Raw genomic sequence first — 20,161 nt, 5'->3', positions numbered from 1 at the left:
CTCAGGCCTCCTGGAGGGAGGGTCTTCACAGAAATGCACGTCTGCCCCATTCCTCTCGAGGGAAGTGGAGGGGTGGAATAAGAGTTTAAAATGAATGCACCACGTCATTTGGGATTTTTTTTCTCTTCTGTGCTGCTCAGCAGACAGTTGACTGGGTGGAACATAGTTGCTGCTGGCGCTGCTGAGAAAAGTGTGCCAGGCTTTCTGCCCTCCTGTGTGGCTGGGCTTCCGTACACCAACCTTTGTACACGGAAAACACTGGAAAAGTACAGTTACTTTTTTCCCCCCTTCGCCCATGCAGCTTAGTTCCCTGATCAGGGATCAAACCCATGCCCCCTCCAATGGAAGCCTGGAGTCCTAACTACTGGACCACCAGGGTATTCCCACAGTTACATATTTTTGCTTGCTTTCTTTGCAGATATAAAATTACATTGTGTTTCTTTTTCTTTGTATTTTATGTAACTAGTTTCAACTCTCCATATATACAGTCTGCAGACCTCAGGAGAATTGTGACCATGCTTGAATATTTTTAAATGGTTAGAGAATAAAGTTGGCTGAATCAGACACTTCAGACTAAAAGTGCAAAGTAATTACTCTTGAGAGCAGTTAACATGCTGGGTCGGCCAAAAACGTCATTTGGGTTTTTCCATGACAGTATACAGAAAGGCCCGAACAAACTTTTTGGCCAACCCAGTACTTCCAAAATACACATTTCAACATTTCAGTGTTTGATATTAGGGTTGTCTCCTTTGTGCAGTAGCAGAGCCCAGATTTTACTTTCTGTATGGAAAGAGCTGTTCTGTACAGACAAAGGAATACTCCATTTCAGTCCTTCACATACATTCTAGAATAAGTAGATGAATGGGTCATATTTATGTCACAGAAAAGGAGACTTTGGATTTTACAAAAGGATTGAACTCCATGAAAACTATATTGAAAAACTATGAGACTATGTAAACTGTGAAAATGATTTAATGAGTGGAAGTTAAATTTGCATGTGACTTTTTAGAAGAAGGTGTTTCATGAAGTGGAGTTTTGTGTAAACCGATTTCTGTACATAGCCATGGACTCCATCCCCAGTGTGGGAAGGGGTTGCCTTGAATCCCGCTTCGCAGTTTGGGCAGCTGTCAGAGGGTTCAGAATCTGCCTGCAGTGCAGGAGCTGCAGGAGATACAGGTTCAATCCCTGGGTCAGGAAGATCCCTTGCAGGAGGGCATGGCAACCCACTCCAGTATTCTTGCTGGAGAAACCCATGGACAGAGGAGCCTGGTGGGCTATAGTCCATGGGGTCGCAAGGAGTTGGACGCGACTGAAGTGACTTGGTGCTCACACAGCTGATAAAGCTCTTAGACCTGCTGCCTGTTTGAACTGAATCATAAGTGAGCAGCCCTCTATTTCTTCCTACAGGGAAATGTCTTCAGAATCATGGAGTTGATGTTTATCTCTAGTTTGACTTCAAGGATAGGGATACATTTTTAGAACGTGCAACTTAAAATTAACATCACTCATCTGTAGTACAGTGCTACTTTTGTTGATTAGGGAAATATACTTTTAAGAAACACCACTATGATTTATAACTGCCAGGGTCAGAAGGAAGAGAAAGATGACCAATTAGAATTGTTTAGTGGTGTTTCTTTATGTATTTTCTTTTACTTGGCAGTTTTTCTCCCTGTGAAAATGGGATGGTGGTTAACATTGGCTCTTACAGAAAATTATGTTTATGGTTGGAATTATGAAGGAGGTGTTCTTAAGAAGTGTTTTCTTGCCTGAGCGAGAAGAAAGCAACATACAAATCACGAATGCCTTTAAGTTGTACCAAATGTTTTCTCTCCAAAGTAATATGTATGTTTTTATTTATAAACATGCATTCTCCTGGTGAATTTGTGGACAACAGACAGAATATGGATTTTTAACATTGCAGTCTGTTTGGGTGTCTATCCAGAGCTGTAGAGGCCAGTGACGTCTGTATGTCTGTCTGCTGGTCTCCCTACCCCCATTTCTCTACAGGCCAGGGTGTCTGCATATGGGTCTTCCTTCCCCTTAAAAACAAGCATTCCTAGCACAAGAAGCCTTAGTGGGTGCAATGTTCCGAGATTCAGGTCTGTCTTAAGGAAGAACATATGGGTTGTCCGACTTTCTGTTTTCTCCATTCCTAGACAATAAGCAGCGTAAAAATCCAGGGATGGGGGAAATTTGGCCAGATTGGACGGTTGAGTCAAATCCTTGACAACTTTAAAAATTATTTTAAAACTGTTTTCAAGAAGCATGACAGTTTTCCAGTGCCGCTCTCACAGTAAACAAAGGGGGATCCTGAGCTGACATCCTGTCTTCTTGTGATAGACTCTGACTTGGGATCTAGGGACCACAGAGCCAGGAGCGAGGGCCGAGACGTCTCTCTATTCTGTGTCTGTCATCCCCTTGTCACAGAAAGTTCACGTAGATGAATTGTACTGTTCTTCTTGTGTGGATATAGTTAATAGAGGGAGAAGGATATTTTAGACATATTTCAAAACTGAGTTGCTGATGAGGCCACAGATAGTTTTTTGAGGGTTTGGGTAGATCAGGCGGTGTCTCATCTGTGATTAATTAATGAAATGAAACCAGGGTCACTGGAGTCCAGCGATGAATGAAAGGTCAGCGAATGGAAAAAACTGTCAATAGAAGCGGATGTCAGCGGAGTGGAACATTGTCAGAGATAAAGATCAGGGGAAATGCACTCTTCGGCCAAGATAGACTCCTGTGGAAGTGACCAGGAGTCCTGGTTTGGGACATTTCAAGCCAGACTGAGCACAGATTTCAATGAAATTTGTTAAATATTTTAAGGCTGTTTGGGTTTGTGTTGCTAGAGATTAGTTGGAAAAATTTGTTTAAAAAAGGGGGGGTGTGTGTTTCTGTTTGCTTCATGATGTGTTTTACTACGAGTTACTGCTGTTTTGTTTGGTTCTGGGGGGTTGTTTTGATGCTAAATAGTGGTTTGCTTTCTTTCTATTTTCTGTATTAGAATCTTCTAGTGCCGCACTCACATTTTACTGTTTTAGACCCACTGAAGTTAGAAGTGATTTAGGATAGCATGAATGCTAGAGCTGGACTTGGAACAGCCCTGGCTGGCCAGCTCTCCCTTTACGGTTGTTGGAGACCCTGTCCCCTCTGAACATGGTTTGTTGGCGGGAACAGGCTGAAAGTCACCAAGACGCAGTGACAGCCTCACCACCAGTTCCCAGACTGTGATCATGAGCCAGCGGCCAGCCCCTGGTCCAGCCTCAGTTTTGTTACTGGACTCATGCGACTCGAGCATGTGTCTCTGCTCAGGTCTCCTTCTCTTTTCTCTGCCTCATCAAAGCTTCTGAATCATGTGGCTTAGGGGGAAGCAAGACTCTTCTGTCTGTTTGGGAGAGGCCATGGCCATTTCCAGCCTAGTGAAATGAGGCTAAAATGAGGGCAGGACCCCAGAGATGTCAGCAGGCTCTCCCCACATTCTAGGCAACATGGCAGTTAATTCCATGACATTTTGGAGATGTGGTCCTAATGCAACCAGTGAGAGTACAGTCTAAAGCTGGGCTGCCAGGGCTCACATCCCAGCCCTGTTGGTTATCAGTCTGTGTCTTTCTGAACCACAGTTTCCTTATCTGTGAAATGGGAATAACCCAGGTACCTCCTTCAGGGGGTTGTAACGATCAAACAAAACTTGTGAAGTGCTTAGAGCAATGCTTGTCACATAGTACATGTTCAGTAACTCTAGGATGACTTATTTGTAAATATGATGACTTATAAGTTTAAAATGCAATTCCTTGGATGGTCTGGTTTCTCTGTTTTCTGAGAACATTTCCTAGACTCCCGTTTTATTAGATTTAAATGAGAGAGACCATCCCCTGAATTGTTTTGGAGCCAGAATAGGAAAAAAAAATATGACAGCAGTTTCTTAGAGAAACACCAGAACCACAAAAGTTATTGGAAGTTAAAATTTAAACACATTCAATTAAATTGTAATCAGAATTGTGGCTGTCAGTTACTGTGTTGGGTAAGCAAGCGTAAGATAGGCCAAGAATGTTCAGATTCTTTAATGTTTGTTTTTATAAGAATTACTTGAGGGAAAAATAACTCACCTTAAATGACTGTATTATGCCATTAAGAGACTGAAAAGGATAAAACATTAATAGAAGCAAAATTATAAATCCTAAATCATGACAGGCATATACATATGCCTGTATTAAAGGGAAAAAAGTGAACTTGTTAGTTGCTCAAGTCATGTCCAACTCTTTGCGACCCTAAGGACTGAGCCCACCAGGCTCCTCTGTCCATGAGATTGTCCAGGCAGGAATACTGGAGTGAATAGTCATTCTCTCCTTCAGGAGATCTTCCAGACCTGGAGGTGGAACCTGGGTCTTCAGCATTGCAAGCAGATTCTTTACCATCTTAGCCACCAGGAAATGCCTGTATTAACTGATCCTTTTTTGAGATAGCTGGTGGGTTATACTTTAAGTGTGGAAATTCCAATTTACTCTATTTCAGTGGTTGCAATGGCCTTATCTTGATGTTTCCTTAAGTGTGAGTTCTACCAGCTATTAAAAGATATTAGGGGGAAAATGGGAGGGGAAATTCCTTGGTCAAGTAAGTTTGGGAACCTTGAATTAAATGAAAGTAAACCAGTTTGCTTAGAGGGTTTCGGCTCCTCAGAGAGCTTTTACTGTGTGAGCTGTAAGTCTCCTAGGGAGAAATGACATGTAGTGTTTCATGTGCCATCTGCCAGCTTCCTGCAGGAGGTCAGTGCCCCAAAGCCGACTCTGGGAGATGCAGCCTTCGAAGCACTGCTGCTTTCGCTGTGTTTCAGGTGAATCCTGCCGAGGTATAGCTGCAGACTAGCGATGGAGGAAGGCCACAGACGAGGCTGGGAACTGGATGTCCGATGCCTGTGCCGTGGGGGTCTTCCTCTGCAGGCCCAAGCTCTCAGGCATCCTGACTGACCCCATCCTCTCCATCCTCTGACAGCTCTGGGAGGGGATCTGATCACTGCTCCCAGTTTAGGAACAGGAAAACCAACAGCCAGAGGGCGTCATTCACTTGTGCAAACCTGACAACTAGAACATGGTGAAGCCAGGAAGTGAACTCAGTACAGGGGCCTCTGTTCTTCTTCCCTCGGATGTTTGGTCATGTGTGTATATGGTTTGTGCTGTGTGTGTGTGTGTGTGTGTGGTTTGTATGTCCTGTGTGTATGTGTGGTTTGTACACTGTTTGTATGTGTGTGTGTGTGGTTTGTATGCCCTGTGTGTGTGTGGTTTGTATGGTGTATGTGTGGTTTTTATGCCATTTGTGTGTGTGTGTGCGTGTGTGGTTCGTATGCCCTGTGTGTGTGGTTTGTATGTTGTGTGTGTGTGTGGTTTGTACACTGTGTGTGTGTGTGTCTGGTTTGTATGCCGTGTATGTGTCTGGTTTGTATGCCCTGTGTGTGTGGTTTGTATGCTGTGTATGTGTCTGGTTTGTATGCTGTGTATGTGTGTGGTTTGTACACTGTGTGTGTGTATGTGTGATTTGTATGCCATGTGTATGTGGTTTGTATGCCGTGTATGTGTCTGGTTTGTATGCCGTGTGTGTGTGTGTGTGTGTGTGTGTGTGTGGTATGTAGGCCCTGTGTGTGTGTGTGTGTGTGTGTGGTTTGTATGCCCTGTATGTGTGTGTGTGTGGTTTGTATGCTGTGTGTGTGTGTGGTTTGTATGCTATGTGTGTGTGTGGTTTGTACACTGTGTGTGTGTGGTTTGTGCACTGTTTGTCTGTGTGTGTGTGGTATGTAGGCCCTGTGTGTGTGTGTGTGTGGTTTGTATGCCCTGTGTGTGTGGTTTGTATGCTGTGTGTGTGTGTGGTTTGTACACTGTGTGTGTGTGTGTGTGTGTGTGTGTGTGGTTTGTACACTGTTTGTGTGTGTGTGTGGTATGTAGGCCCTGTGTGTGTGTGTGTGTGTGTGTATGTGGTTTGTATGCCGTGTATGTGTATGGTTTGTATGCCCTGTGTGTGTGGTTTGTATGCTGTGTATGTGTCTGGTTTGTATGCCGTGTATGTGTCTGGTTTGTATGCCCTGTGTGTGTGGTTTGTATGCCCTGTATGTGTCTGGTTTGTATGCTGTGTATGTGTCTGGTTTGTATGCTGTGTATGTATGTGGTTTGTATGCCGTGTGTATGTGGTTTGTATGCCGTGTGTATGTGGTTTGTATGCCCTGTGTGTGTGGTTTGTATGCCCTTTGTATGTGTGTGTCTGTCTGGTTTGTAGGCCCTGTGTGTGTGAGTGTGTGTGTGTGTCTGGTTTATATGCCCTGTGTGTGTGTGTGGTTTGTATGCTGTGTATGTATGTGGTTTGTATGCCGTGTGTATGTGGTTTGTATGCTGTGTATGTGTGTGGTATGTAGGCCCTTTGTATGTGTGTGTCTATTTGGTTTGTATGCCCTGTGTGTGTGAGTGTGTCTGTCTGTCTGGTTTGTATGCTCTGTGTGTGTGGTTTGTATGCTGTGTATGTGTGTGGTATGTATGCCCTGTGTGTGTGAGTGTGTCTGTCTGTCTGGTTTGTATGCCCTGTGTGTGTGGTTTGTATGCCCTGTGTGTGTTGTTTGTATGCTGTGTATGTATGTGGTTTGTATGCCCTGTGTGTGTGGTTTGTATGCTGTGTATGTATGTGGTTTGTATGCCCTGTGTGTGTGTGTGTGTGTGTGTGTGTGTGTGGTTTGTATGCCGTGTGTGTGTGCATGTGCGTAGTATGTAGGCCCTGTGTATGTGGTTTGTATGCCCTGTGTGTGTGTGTGTGTGGTTTGTATGCCCTGTGTGTGTGAGTGTGTGTGTGTGTGTCTGGTTTGTATGCCCTGTGTATGTACATGCCCACGATAGGCTGGTGGTGGTGAGAGAACAGCATGTACAGTTGACCGTGAGTTTTGTGTGGCTGGAAGGATGTTTGGAAAGGATAAGACATGAAATCTTCCCTCTGAGTAGGCGCAGACCCTGAGGATCCCGTCGATTCCACAGAGGAAGTGGGATTCCTGTAGCGGAACCTCCTACTCTGTCTCCCATGTTCCCGTAAGAACTTTACAAGCAAGCTGCTTATGGGTAAAAACAGTCCAGACCCCTGAGTTGGAGGCTAGGGACGGACACTTAGGTTTTGCAAGTAGACTGGTTATTGTCACTAACTTGCTACGCTGTGCATGCCACCCAAACACAGATGATGCACACAGGTGTCCGGAGGGTCCCGCTGACACGTGCCCTGAACAACACGGGATAAAAAGGGCGATGCTTCTGCAGGTGCGGGTGTCGGCTCCTTGCACTTGTGCAGCTGGTGAGGGTGTGCTTCGTATGTATCCAGAGGGGAGGGAAAGGTGTGCAGAATGTAGCTCAAGGAGATGGAGGTAAATATTTAATGAGCTTTTAGGGTCCCTTTTAAGGCTTGATTAAAGAGGTACAAGTGGGACTGCTCTGTCTTCTCAACAAGTGAATTGTTTTTTAATTTAATAGTATTAAAAATGTACACACTGCTGTAGTTAAAATGCATCACCAACAAGGACCTACTGAATAGCACAGGGAACGCTGCTCAATGTCATGTGGCAGCCTGGATGGGAGGGAAGTTTGGGGGAGAATATATACATGTGTACATATGGCTGAGTGCCTTTGCTGGCTACCTAAAACTATCACAACATTGTTAATCTGCTATACTCCTATACAAATAAAAAATTTTAAATCACACACACACAGGCATTCACATATTCTGAGTCTCTTTGGTTCCTGAGTTTGTACCTAGTAAGTGAGGGCTGGATAGGGAGGGATTTATCTGAAAATGTATCGAAATGTGTTCAGTTCCTGGGTTTGGATTTGCATCACAAGGAGTATTTAGATTGGAAAAACCAGTGAAGACCTTATTCATCTTTTCTTTTCCCAGAGAAGGTGAGTGTCTCCTTAGCCAGTGGGTTTCTCGTCATTAACAGTAGCAAGATTGTGACCTAATAAAGGTCATGGAGTGGGTCATTATAAGGACAGGACTAGAAAAAAGTGTTCCTCTGAGTCCAGGAGTCTTGCCACAAGGCCTCCGTATGTACCCTGAGCAGTTAGGGTCTGTTGGCCCTTGCTTATAGTAAGTGCTCAGCAAAGGAACAAGCAACCCCGGAATCGCGAGTAATTATGAAACCCTCAATACCGAGAATATTTGTAAGAGTAGAGGGTGTATGTGGTATTTTTGAAATTAAAAATTTATATAGTAGGAAGATTTAAAAAGTTCATTCTGAAAGAAACTTAAGTTGATCAACTGTGTTTTGAAGAAATAACACCTGGCCTCAGTTGAGGATTTGTTTTATCCCCATTTTACTTCTGCTTGGTTATTTGCCGCTTACTTTCCATTCTCTTTAAGTTACACAGAAAAGGACGGGGGACTTTCAGGGCCTTGGGACCCCTTTCGAGGCCCTGCCAGCCAGGGCTGTTGCTGGCCTGTACCCCAGAGCAAGCAGCTGTAGCCAGGGATCCGTGTATGGCAGGATCCACTTGCGTTTGTGGGATTTGCTTTTTCTTTTCAGACAGCTTTATTTGACTGGTCACCAGAAGGCTGATTTTCATCTCTGTGCACAGCGTAACTTTACCATGTCTATCCTTAGGTGGGTTTGCCGAGTTCTCCCGCTGTTTCCCTGGCCTCTGTGAAGGAAAGTCCACCCTAGTCCCCACCTGCATCTCTCAGCCTTGCTTACCTGTTGCCAACATCGGGCCAACCCGAATTCTGCCCAATCTCTATCTTGGCTGCCAGCGAGATGTCCTCAACAAGGTGGGTGCTTTGAAAATATCCTTCATTGCAGGATTTCTTGACAGCAGCCGGAGAGGCACCGGTGGGCCATCCTTTCAGATACAAATGTTCTCAAAGCAACTCCCCAGCCAGCAGCCCAGCAGCCTTACCTCCTCCCCCATGCTGTCAGAAACCTAAGCCACTGTCAGATCTGCTGTTCTTACAGGTCCAAGAGACCTGTGACAGGACAGGGATTTTCAGAAGTTTCGCCCCATTTTCTTAGATGTTCTGTTACAGTAACTGGGCACGCTCAGGAAGACTAATACCATCTAGATTAGCTCACACTTAGAAATGTGTGCATTTGCTGCATCGACTAGGAATGAACTCAGAGTGGCTTGGATTGAGGAAGAGTTCATGATGACTTCCCCCTTCCAGAGGGGTGGGGGAGGGGGTTCAAAAGATGGTGAGGACCAGCGCTAAGAGGATGCAGTGCAGCTGCCCTGCTGGAGGTTCCTTGAAGCAGTCTGGTGGAGACAGAAGAGGGAAGAACACGAATCCTGGATGTAAAGGATGTGGGCCATTCTGAGCCGGGTGTGGCCGACAGAGGAGCCGTGTTGATTGGCTGAGGCTGTCATATTTAACGGTACACACATAACAGCGGTAGAACTAAGGTCTGTCTGTCTCCACAACTTTTATGCTCTTAACCAGTGTTGCTAGAACACAGGCCTCTAACTTCCTGAAAAGTGATGTCTCTAAACCTCTTATTTGGTGGTGGTTTAGTCGCTAAGTCATGTCCGGCTCTTGTGATCCTGTGGACTGTAGCCCACCAGGCTCCTCTGTCCATGGGATTTTTCCAGGCAAGGATGCTGGAGTGGGTTGCCATTTCCTTCTCCAGGGGATCTTCCCAACCCAGGGATTGAACCCCGGCCTCCTACATTGCAAGGAGATTCTTTACCGACTGAGCTACCAGGAAGGCCCTAAATGTCTTATTTACATCACCTCTAATTGAAAAGGCAGTCAGAGATCTTAATTCAGGGGCTGGTGATTTGCAAGTGCTGCTTTCTTATGTGAAAAGCACTGCCTGAATATTTCTCCTTGAGTAGTGGAAAGAATTGGACTGGCTATAAAAATAAACTTCCAGACAGGCTTGCTTTAGCACATGGAAAGCAAAAACACCCTATCATTGGGCAGCAAGGAGGCGTTCTTTTTACTACTTCTTTTATTCTTTTTTTGCTCTTAAAACCCCTGCATCTTCAAAATTTTGCCTGGACATTGTTAATATGTCTGCTGTTACCGAGAGGCATTTGAAATTTGATAGTGCGTGCTTGCACTGAGACTTTCTGGTGGGGTCATGATGTCTTTGAGCATGTGATTCTTATTAGTCCTCTGAGAAATAAGCAAACTGTGTCACAGCGTGCGTGCTAAGTCACTTCAGTTGTGTCCTACTCTTTGCGGCCCCATGGACTGTAGCCAGCCAGGCTTCTCTGTCCATGGGATTCTCCAGGCAAGAAGACTGGAGTGGGTTGCCATTTCCTACTCCAGGGGATCTTCCCAACCCTGCATCTCTTAGGTCTTCTACATTGGCAGGTTCTTTACCACTAGCGCCCCCTTTGTCACAGCAAGCAAAGTTAATTTCCGACAGTCAGACACATCCCTAGGGCAAAGCTGGAGATGCTTTATGTAATCCTCAAATCAGAAAATAAAATGAAGTGAAATTCCTGGTTGTGGATCCTGTCCAGAATTGCCCTCCGTAAAACTTCACCAGTCAGCTGGCAAGCAGATGATTTTACCAATAATTGCATTACAGGTCATTTTTGTTACTTTTGATATTCAGTGAAATGGTACCGTGATTATGCTTTGTACCTTCTCCAGGTTTAACAGATGCATCAGTTAACAGCTAAGTGAGCACCCACAGGGTGAGAGCAGTGAAACTGGAACCTGAAGTTGAGGTGGGAGGGGGAGATAGTTTTCTATTTTTAATTGGCTTCTAAATGTCTGTATGGGAAACAGGATACACCCATCGATGCCTTGAGAGGAAATGGAGACTGGGCTAATGGAAGCTGTGGGAAACAGCTTGAGCAGGGTCGTTCTGCAAGACCCTGAGAAAGTGGCCTTAGAACCTTCCTACATGCAGATGTGTGAGACATAAGGGTGTTCTCCAAGTGGTGAATGGAAATGCCTAAGTACGTAACCTCTGGGTTCATAGTTGAGGAAACTCTTAGTTCTGGAGACGGTCTTACAGACCCCTTAGCCTCCTTCATTCAATAATGAGGAAACCGCTATTCCAGAAATGTTATATGAATTCCACACTATCACCCTGTCATTGAGTTTTGGAACCAAACTTGCCTGTCTTTCTCAGGCAGCATAAACTCACCTTCCTGCTCCACTCCCTGGTTTAAACTTTCCAGGAGAAATAGTGTGTTAATTTCCAGAGCTCTCCAAAGATGGAGATTTTATCATCTTCTCTAATAGTGTATTCCTTTTTAGTCAAACTTAGAAGGTGAAGTCTTTGAGAACAAACACCACAAAACCTCTAATTTTATTAGTTGTCTTATTTATTTATTTTTAACAGAGTGCCACCAAAGTATCTTAAAAGCATGTCATAGAAATTTTCTTAGGAGGATAATAGTGTTTAACATTTAAAATGCTAGGCTCAAAAAAAATAAAATAAAGTGCTGCACTCTTTATGTTACTGCATTTAACCCTCATAATAGGATTTAGAGGCAGGTTGGCCCTGAGTTGTATGACTTGCTTACCCACAATTTTGTACTAGAACGCCATTGACTTCAGAGTTAGTCAGTGGGAGAGATCATTCTCAAACCTAGTCTACTCTGGCTCTGAGTCCTGTGTTTATAGAACATCAGAAATCCTCATTTCCTGGAAAATGGAAATCTCCATAACAGGCTGTTAACAAAGGACTGAGATTCTAATGGTCTGTTGAATCTAATTGATATTTGTTTCCCCTGCTTTTTCTACAGCATAGTCTATACCAGAACCATCCCATAGAAGTAGAATGCAAGCCACACATATAATCCAAAATGTTCCAATAGCCTTTTTTTTTTAAGAAGTAAAAAAAAAAAAAAAGGTGAAACTAATTTCTTAAATACATTTATCTATTTTTTTATTTTATGACCGCACCACTTGACATGCAGGATCTCAGTTCCTCCAGCCAGGGATTGAACCCATGCCCCCTGCAATGGAAACGCAGAGTCTTAACCACTCGACCACCAGGGAAGTCCCGTGAAATCAATTTTAATAACATTTATCACCCTATATCAAGAGGATTATTTCAACCAGCAATCAATATAAAGCTTATTGGCACTTTACATATTTCGGTACTAGGTCTTGGAAACCTCGTGTGTGTGTGTGTGTGTGTGTTGTGGTCACTGCTCCTCTGGCTGTGGATGAGCCACATGTGCCGGCTTCCAGCTCAGACCTTGCAGGTCATGTGATCGTTTTTACGTCTGTCTCAGAGACGTGGCTCTTCTGTAGGAGACTGTAGGAAGGCATCGGCAGTGATGCCTCACATGTGCGTTTCGTTCCTACACTCTGTCCTCTGGTCTTTGTACTGGAGTTCGAACAGGAATAGCAGTTGTACTAAAGCAGTTTGCAGGTGCCAGTTCACATCTGACTGCGCTTGGAACCAGAGCCTTGTAGTTAAAATGTTCAAGACAAAAGTTCTTGATGTTTTCTCCTCTCTTATCAGTTAAAATTCCAAGTGGACTTCGGTTTCACCCTTACACACAGGATGTGTGATGGAATTACCTACTGCGCATCGTTCTTGAGCCTGAACCTGTTCAGCTTCTTCACCCAACTCAACTCTACCCCTCTCTCCCCATTTTAAACAGGCTGCTGTCAGCCTTCTTTGGGTAGCCTCTTTTTTGTTAGTATATATTTGTTTATTTGGCTGCACCAGGCGTTAGTTGCAGCATGCAGGCTCTAGTTCCCTGACCAGGGATTGAACCCAGGGCCCCTCACTTGGAGTCTTAGCCACTGGACCACCAGGGAAGTCCCTGGGTAGCTTCTTTTTTCAGTCTTCCAATGTGCAAAGTTGGCTTTCCTGTGCTGCCTTGCTGTTCTGCCCATCACCAAGACTACTGCCACTTTCTCTGATATTTTCATTTGAGAGTTAGGCAGGAGCCTAGATACCGTATAGCCAAATACTACTTTCAGGTTTCTCTGTGATCTAGGAAGACAAAGGGTCATGTTGTCAAAGCAGTCAGTAAAAATATTTATTCAGTGTCCACTGTGTGTGGAACACCATATAGGGTGCAGGTTAGTTAGACAAGACCTGTTCATGAGACAGTGATTCATGAGACAGGTGACTTAGGGCTTGAGTGAGGGCTGGCTTTGCACGGGGTGGATTTGCATCCCAGCTGGCTGGCCTCACCAGGCAGAGCACCTGAGCCAGGTGACGGAATCCGCTTCTTCACCTGCAAACTGAAATGACTCCTGCCTCCTAGTGTTCACTTGAGGCTCCGGTGACAAGGCATTATGCCAGGCACTGAGCACATTTCCTGGTTTATAGGGGACTCTGTTATTGTCACTGTGGGTGGAGTATACCAAGGTCTAGGGTGAGTGGTAGATACAGTGGGTGTGGCTGGTTGAGGAGGGCTAGCTGGAGGAAGTAGGTCAATTCTGAAGGCAAAAGGAGTGGTGAATACAAACTTATTCAGTTGACTTCAGAAAGAAAGATTACAATCCCTTTAGAGTTGCAGTGCCTGCGTGATTTAATGAGACCTCTGTCCTCAGCCTAAGGGAACATGGGAAACTGGACCAAATAGAGCAGTTTAATTAAGGCTATATATTAACTCTATATTCCATATGTTACTCCACAATCTATATCACAAGAGCACAGAGCCCACATTTAGAAATTAGTCCCACTATTGGGGAAAGTTTATTTCACGGTTTAAGAGAAAGAAACTTAAACGGGAAAAAAGTAGTGACTGCAAACCATAGTAGTAAAATGAAGATTTATTTTTGGATTCACAAAAATTATTTTTTAACATTTTCTTAATTGTGTTTTGAAACTAGAATCTTTTTATTTTTTCTTTCTTTTTTTTTTAGAATCTTAAAAAAAAAAATTATTAGGGGGTCATTTTTTCTGCTTTACAACTGAGCCCTTTTTTTATACCCAACCTGCTACATTCAATGCAGTTTCCCTTTGTTATTGTTTAGTCACTACGTGGTGTCCAACTGTTTTTGTGACCCTATGGACTGTAGCCTGCCAGGCTCCTTTGTCCTTGGGACTTCCCAGGCAAGAATACTGGAGTGGGTTGCTATTTCCTTCTCCAGGGGATCTCCCCCACGCAGGGATCAAACCCATGTCTCCCACATTGGCAGGTGGGTTCTTTACTACTGAGAAAACAGGGAAGCCCATAATTTCCCTAGTTAAAGCCAATTAGGAGAAGGGACAGTTTGAATTACTGAAAAATATACATTACAAGCTTTGGGGGTTGAAGGGTGGGCAACAACTTTATTGAGATATAATTCATACACCATATGATTTACAGGCTATTTTTTATTAAGATATAACTGACATATAACATTATATTAGTTTCAACTATACAACATAATGATTAAATTCTTGTATATACTGCTAAATGATCACAGTAAATCTAGCTAACATATACCACCATACATAGTTACACATTTCTTCACTCTCTTAACCACTTTCAAATATATAATACAGTATTATTATCTATATCAGTATGCTGTACATTACTTCTCCATGACTTATTTATTTTATAACTGGAAGTTTGTACCTTTTGACCACCTTTCACCCTCCCCTCTACCTCCTCTGGTGGCCACCAATCTCTTGTCTGTATCTATGAATTCTGTATTTGTTTGTTTTTTAGATTCTGCAAGTAATGAGAACATATGGTGTATTCGTGTTTCTCTGTCTGACTTACTTCACTTAGCATAATGCCCTCAAGGTTCATCTGTGCTGCCACAAATAGCAAGATTTCCTTCTGTTTTAAGGCTGAATAATATTCCATTGTATAATAATACCATGTCTTCTTTATCCCTTCATCTGTCAGTGGCCACTTGGGTTGTTTCCATGTCTTGACTTTTGTGAACTGTGTTGCAGTGAACACAGGGTTGCATGTGTCTTTTGGAGTTAGTATTTTTGTCTCCTTTGGGTAAAGACCCCGAGTGGAATTGCTGGATCATGTGGTAGTTCTAGACTTCCCTGGTGGCTCAGATGGTAAAAAATCAACCTGCAATACAGGAGACCCAGATTTGATCTCTATGTCAGGAAAATCCCCTGAAGAAGGAAGGAATATCTACCTACCCACTCCAGTATTCTTGTCTGGAGAATCCCACGGACCGAGGGGCCTGGTGGGCTACAGTCCATAGGGTTGAAAAGACTCAGACATGACTGAGTGACTAAGCATGTGGTAGTTGTATTTTTAATTTTTTAAGGAACCTCCATACTGTTTTCCATAGTAGCTACACCAGTTTACATTCCCACTAACTGTTTTAAAAATAAGATTAGGTGGGACTTCCTAGTGGTCCAGTGGTTAAGACACCGTACTTCCACTGCAGGGGACCCAGGTTTGATCCCTGGTTGGGGAACCAAGATCCTGCATGTTGTGTGGTACAGACAAAAAAAAAAATGTTTTTTAATTAAAAAAAATAAGAGAAAGTAAGGGAACTAACATTTAATGAGACTTGTATATTGTGCATAAGTCACTTCATCCTCATAATAGCTTTACAAAATAGTCTTCATCAGCTCTATTTTACAGGTAAGGAAACTAAAGCTGAGGGAGGTCAGTGAGATCATTCGGATAATGAACAGTCCCGCGCTGAGCTGTGCTCTCAGTTTCCTGGGATTGGTACCTGTGTGCTGGCAGAAGGGATGGTGGTAGAGGAAGTTTATTAAAGTTTGTTTCTGGTGGTTTCTATCTTCTCAGAGTAGTAGGAACCAAGATCATCCACGAGCAGAGAGAGAGGGCGAGGGAGGGCATGTGGAGAGTTGGAAGAGAAAGGGGAAGGGGTGGAATGGCATCCAGAGAAGAGGCCAGGAGAAGACTGAGGGAATACAGTGCCTGCTGATGCGTGGGACCTGAAGGAGCCCCTTGGCAGCCTGGCGGAGTGTTTCTCTCAGGCCCATACAGCTGCCCAGTGCAGATGCAGGCTCGGGGGCGAGCCAGATTTATCCAGAGTTGTTGTGATCTTGCCAAGTGAGTGCAAAGAAGTGACAGAGGGACACAGGAATTGAGGGTGAGGGACTTCCCTGGCAGCCCAGCAGTTAAGACTCTGTGCTTCCACTGCAGGGGGCACGGGTGCCATCCCTCATCAGAGAACTTAAGATCCTGCACTTGGTGGGGCTGAAAAAATATGTATTAAAAAGTTGAGGTTGAAAGTGCGGGAGGGATTCTAACTGTCTCTGGAGCAGTGCAGGGGTTAATCCTCTATTGTTTATGGCCAGCCCTCCCCGCCTGCAGGGTCTCTGTGTCCTCCAGTTCAGCACCGGTGGATTCTGTAATTCTGCAGTGCCTGTGTGCATGCTAAGTCACTTCAGTCGTGTCTGACTCTTTGCACCCCCATGGACTGTAGCCCGCCAGGCTTCTCTGTCCATAGGATTCTCCAGGCAAGAATACAGGAGTGAGTTGCCATGCCCTCCTCCAGGGTATCTTCCCCACCCAGGGATCGAACCCATGTCTCTTAGGTCTCCTGCATTGGCAGGTGGGTTCTTTACCGCTGAGCCCCCTGGGGAGCCCAGTACTGTAGTACTTACTGTTGAGAAATGCCCATGCATAAATGGACCTGCGCAGTTCAAACCTGAGTTGTTCAAGGGTCAACTGTGTCATGACTGACCACAGAATTTAAGTTGGGCCCAGAAGGAACGATAGACATTGTAAGGAGGAAGGACAGAGGAGAGACGGTAGGAGCAACAGATTGTCGGTCCTGAGGGGACTGAGGGACTCCAGCCATGGTGGTGGGGGACAGTAAGCTGGCGGGAAGGAGGCACACTCCTGCAGTGGGTTGTGTGTGGTTGTGGTTACTGGTAACAGCAGAGACCAGACCAGGCCCCGGGGAGGGAGTGGTCAAGGTGAGGTGCTCAGAGAACTCAGAGGACAGGGTGTCAGAAGGGTATCTGAAAGGCCAGAGAAGACAGATTACGTTATCCGTAGGAAACATGTATTAGCTAACTGAGCACAAAGTTGAGCTAAATATTAAACAGTAAGATGACTGCTCTCTGGAAGCCTATGTTTAATTAGGGGACAAAGGACTGTTGAGTTGTGTATGCTTTCCACAACACACGGAAACAAAACTGAGTGAATGACATAAATTCCTCATCAGTTCATTCAGTTTAGTCACTCAGTTGTGTCTGATTCTTTGCGACTCATGGACTGCAGCACGCCAGGCCTCCCTGTCCATCACCAACTCCTGGAGCTTGCTCAAACTCATGTCCATCGAGTTGATGATGCCATCCAACCATCTCATCCACTATTGTCCCCTTAGGAAGTCACATTCATCGGTGAGTAAAAATAATCATTAGTCTGTAATACACATGCACTCTTCACACTTGTGGTTCCATCCCAGTTCTGCTATCAAGAACTGTGACATTAGACACACTCTTGGGCACTTACATGCCCGGCCATAAATATAATCAGGAGAGAAGGGAACAGAACAGTCATGTGACACCTCAGCTAACAGCAGCTGCTGACCCTCCGCTTGGCTGCCCAGGTGGAGACAGGTGGAAGCCCCACTCCTGGCCACCATGGGCCCTGGGCAGCAGTGGGCCCTGGGCTGTTGCCAGGCTAGTTGCCCCATTTGAATAGTCTGCTCACCAGGAGGCAATTGTGTTTGTTCTCAGACTGTTTAGGCCAGGGTACTTGTTATTATAGTGATGTACATTCATGAAAATATCACATATATGAATGAAATATGAAAGGGGGGAAAGGGTTGTTTGTCTATGCTCTGAGCTAAATGTTTTCAAAAGATTCAGGAAAGACAAATTGCTCTATGTTTTTTTTTTCTGTCTTAATAGGTGGGGAAAGGCAGCTGTAAATCTAGAACATTCTGTCCTGATTTATTAGTTTACTAGTTCTTGCTCTTTAAAGAATGGAAACTATAAATGATAGATGCATTTGGTTGTAATTTTCTAAAGAACTCCAGTCAGCTAAGCTATTGAAAAAACAACAACAAAAAAAAACCTAAACACGAAGGTCCTGCATCAGAAATTAGTGAATTAATGTACATTTATTTGAATTAAAATGTTTTATGTATATATGTAACATCTTTAGTGATTTCCTCCTTTAACTCAGTCTTACTGACGCAGTAACTGCCACTTTTTTTTTCTCATTTCATTTTGTATTTAAGTTGTTATCACTCCATTTCAACACAATAATGTCCCCTTCCCCCTTAGAAAGTGTTAGTCACTCAGTCATGTCTGACTCTTTGTGACCCATGGACTGTAGCCCACCAGGCTGTCTATTCATAGAATTCTCCAAGCAGGAATACTGGAGTGGTATCCCTTCTCCAGGGGATCTTCCTGACCCAGGAATTGAACTTGGGTCTCCTGGATTGCAGGCAGATTCTTTACTGTCTGAGCCACCAGGGAAACGTGTCTCCCTAATGTCAGTTATAAATAAAACTACTACTTACATGCATCTTTTATGGCATACTGTCTTCTACATGGAGAATATTGTTGAGATATAAACTATTGTGGGCTTGGATGACTCTTTCTTACATGAGGTCAGAACTGCCCCCTTTTCATGTTTCAGCCATGGCCATTGGGTGCCCGGCAGCAGCCTGCTTGAGGCCAGGAAACATGCATGCTGGCAGCATGTGATGCCCATGTGATGCCAGCTGTGATGCCCGTGTCTGCAACCGAGGCAACAATTGGGGAAAAAGAGGCAAAGTACAACTGATGAGTCTCTTTCAATAGCTATATAGTGTCCTGAGTTACTCCGAGAGTCTGTTCAGAGAGAACCATGCCCAGAGGGGTGTTCCTGTACTTTATAACTGGTTACAGTTTAAAAGGGTGAAAAGGGATGAAACTATATTACTTCATTTGGTTAAACAATAAAAATCTGTGTGTAGGCTAGTTACTTTACTTTATTGCTCCATCTTTGTTGTTTAGTCATTCAGTCATGTCTGACTCTTTGTGACCCCATGGACTGCAGCATGCCAGGCTTTCCTGTCCTTCACCATCTCCTGTAGCTTGCTCAAACTCATGCCCATTGAATCGGTGATGCAATCCAACTATCTCGTTCTCTGTCAACCCCTTCTCCTCCTGCCTTCAGTCTTTCCCAGCATCAGGGTCTTTTCTAATGAGTCAGCTCTTCACATCAGCTGGTCAAAGTATTGTAGCTTCAGCCTCAGCATCAGTCCATCTGATTTGCTTTAAAAAGAACTTCAGTGGAGTGCAGCAATAAAGAAGACATATTCTAGGGATGAATACATTTGGATTTGACTTTTTGACACTGGACCACTTGGTAGCTGTGTAACTTTGGAAACATAAGCTTGCTAAGTCTTAGTGTCCTCATTTTTAAAATGAGGATAATAATAGTACCCATGTCAAAGGGTGGTTGTGAGGATTCAGTGAGACAGTCCATTTAAAAGTTTAGCACAGGGGCTTCCCTGGTGGTCTAATGGTTAGGAATCTGCCTGCCAATGCAGGGAACCCAGATTCGATCCCCGGTCCGGGAATATCCTACATGCTGCGGAACAGCTGAGCCCGCGCGTCACAACTACTGAGCCCGTGCTCTACAGCCCGAAAGCCACAACTGCTGACGCCCATATGCCTAGAGCCTGTGCTTTGCAACAAGAGAAGCCACCGCAGGGAGAAGCCCGCACACTGCAAGGAAGAGTAGCCTCTGCTCACCACCACTGGAAAAAGCCTGTGCAGCAACAAAGACCCAGGGCAGCCAAAAATAAATAAATCAAAAAAATAAAAAAGTTTAGCACAGCACCAGGTACATAGTAGGCATTCAACATGTTGGATGATGTTATATATGTACCATGCACCATAATAGTATATTGTTAATAGGCCTATAGCAAAGGTGCCCTACAGATTTTTTTTTTTGAATTTAGGTTAAGTGATCATTTCTATAGAGTGTGAAAGTCGCTCAGTCGTTGTCTGATGCATTGTGACCCCATGGACTATACAGTCCATGGAATTCTCCAGGCCAGAATACTGGAGTGGGTAGCCTTTCCCTTCTCCAGGGGATCTTCCCAACCCAGGGATTGAATCCACATTGCAGGTGGATTCTTTACCAGCTGAGCCACAAGGGAAGTCCTGTGGCTGCTTGTCAGAAGGGTACATGGTTCCCGTCTTTCTGTGGGGAAATCATACATGACGCTGACTATGACTCGTTTCACCTCAGTGTTGTCCTCAGTGAGCTGTGATCTTGTGATTGTATAGAGTGGGTGACATTGCCTGCGTCAGCCTCTCTCCTCAGAAACAACTGTG

General features: G+C 44.3%; 1 protein-coding gene across 2 annotated transcripts in view; it reads left to right on the top strand.

Annotated features, from left to right (window-relative positions):
* Positions 1–20,161, top strand: part of DUSP16 (dual specificity phosphatase 16) — a 91,226-nt gene that overhangs the window by 52,009 nt on the left and 19,056 nt on the right. For both annotated transcript variants that reach the window (XM_061125035.1, XM_061125036.1), the window contains exon 5: positions 8,612–8,775. In XM_061125035.1, the coding sequence (XP_060981018.1) occupies positions 8,612–8,775 (164 nt within the window). The remainder of the gene's footprint in view (positions 1–8,611; positions 8,776–20,161) is intronic.

This window comes from Dama dama, chromosome 22, assembly GCF_033118175.1.
Source record: "Dama dama isolate Ldn47 chromosome 22, ASM3311817v1, whole genome shotgun sequence".
NCBI classification, from domain to species: domain Eukaryota; kingdom Metazoa; phylum Chordata; class Mammalia; order Artiodactyla; family Cervidae; genus Dama; species Dama dama.
The sequence above is the reverse complement of the archived record's forward strand: the minus strand, read 5'-3'. Positions and strand labels throughout refer to the sequence as shown.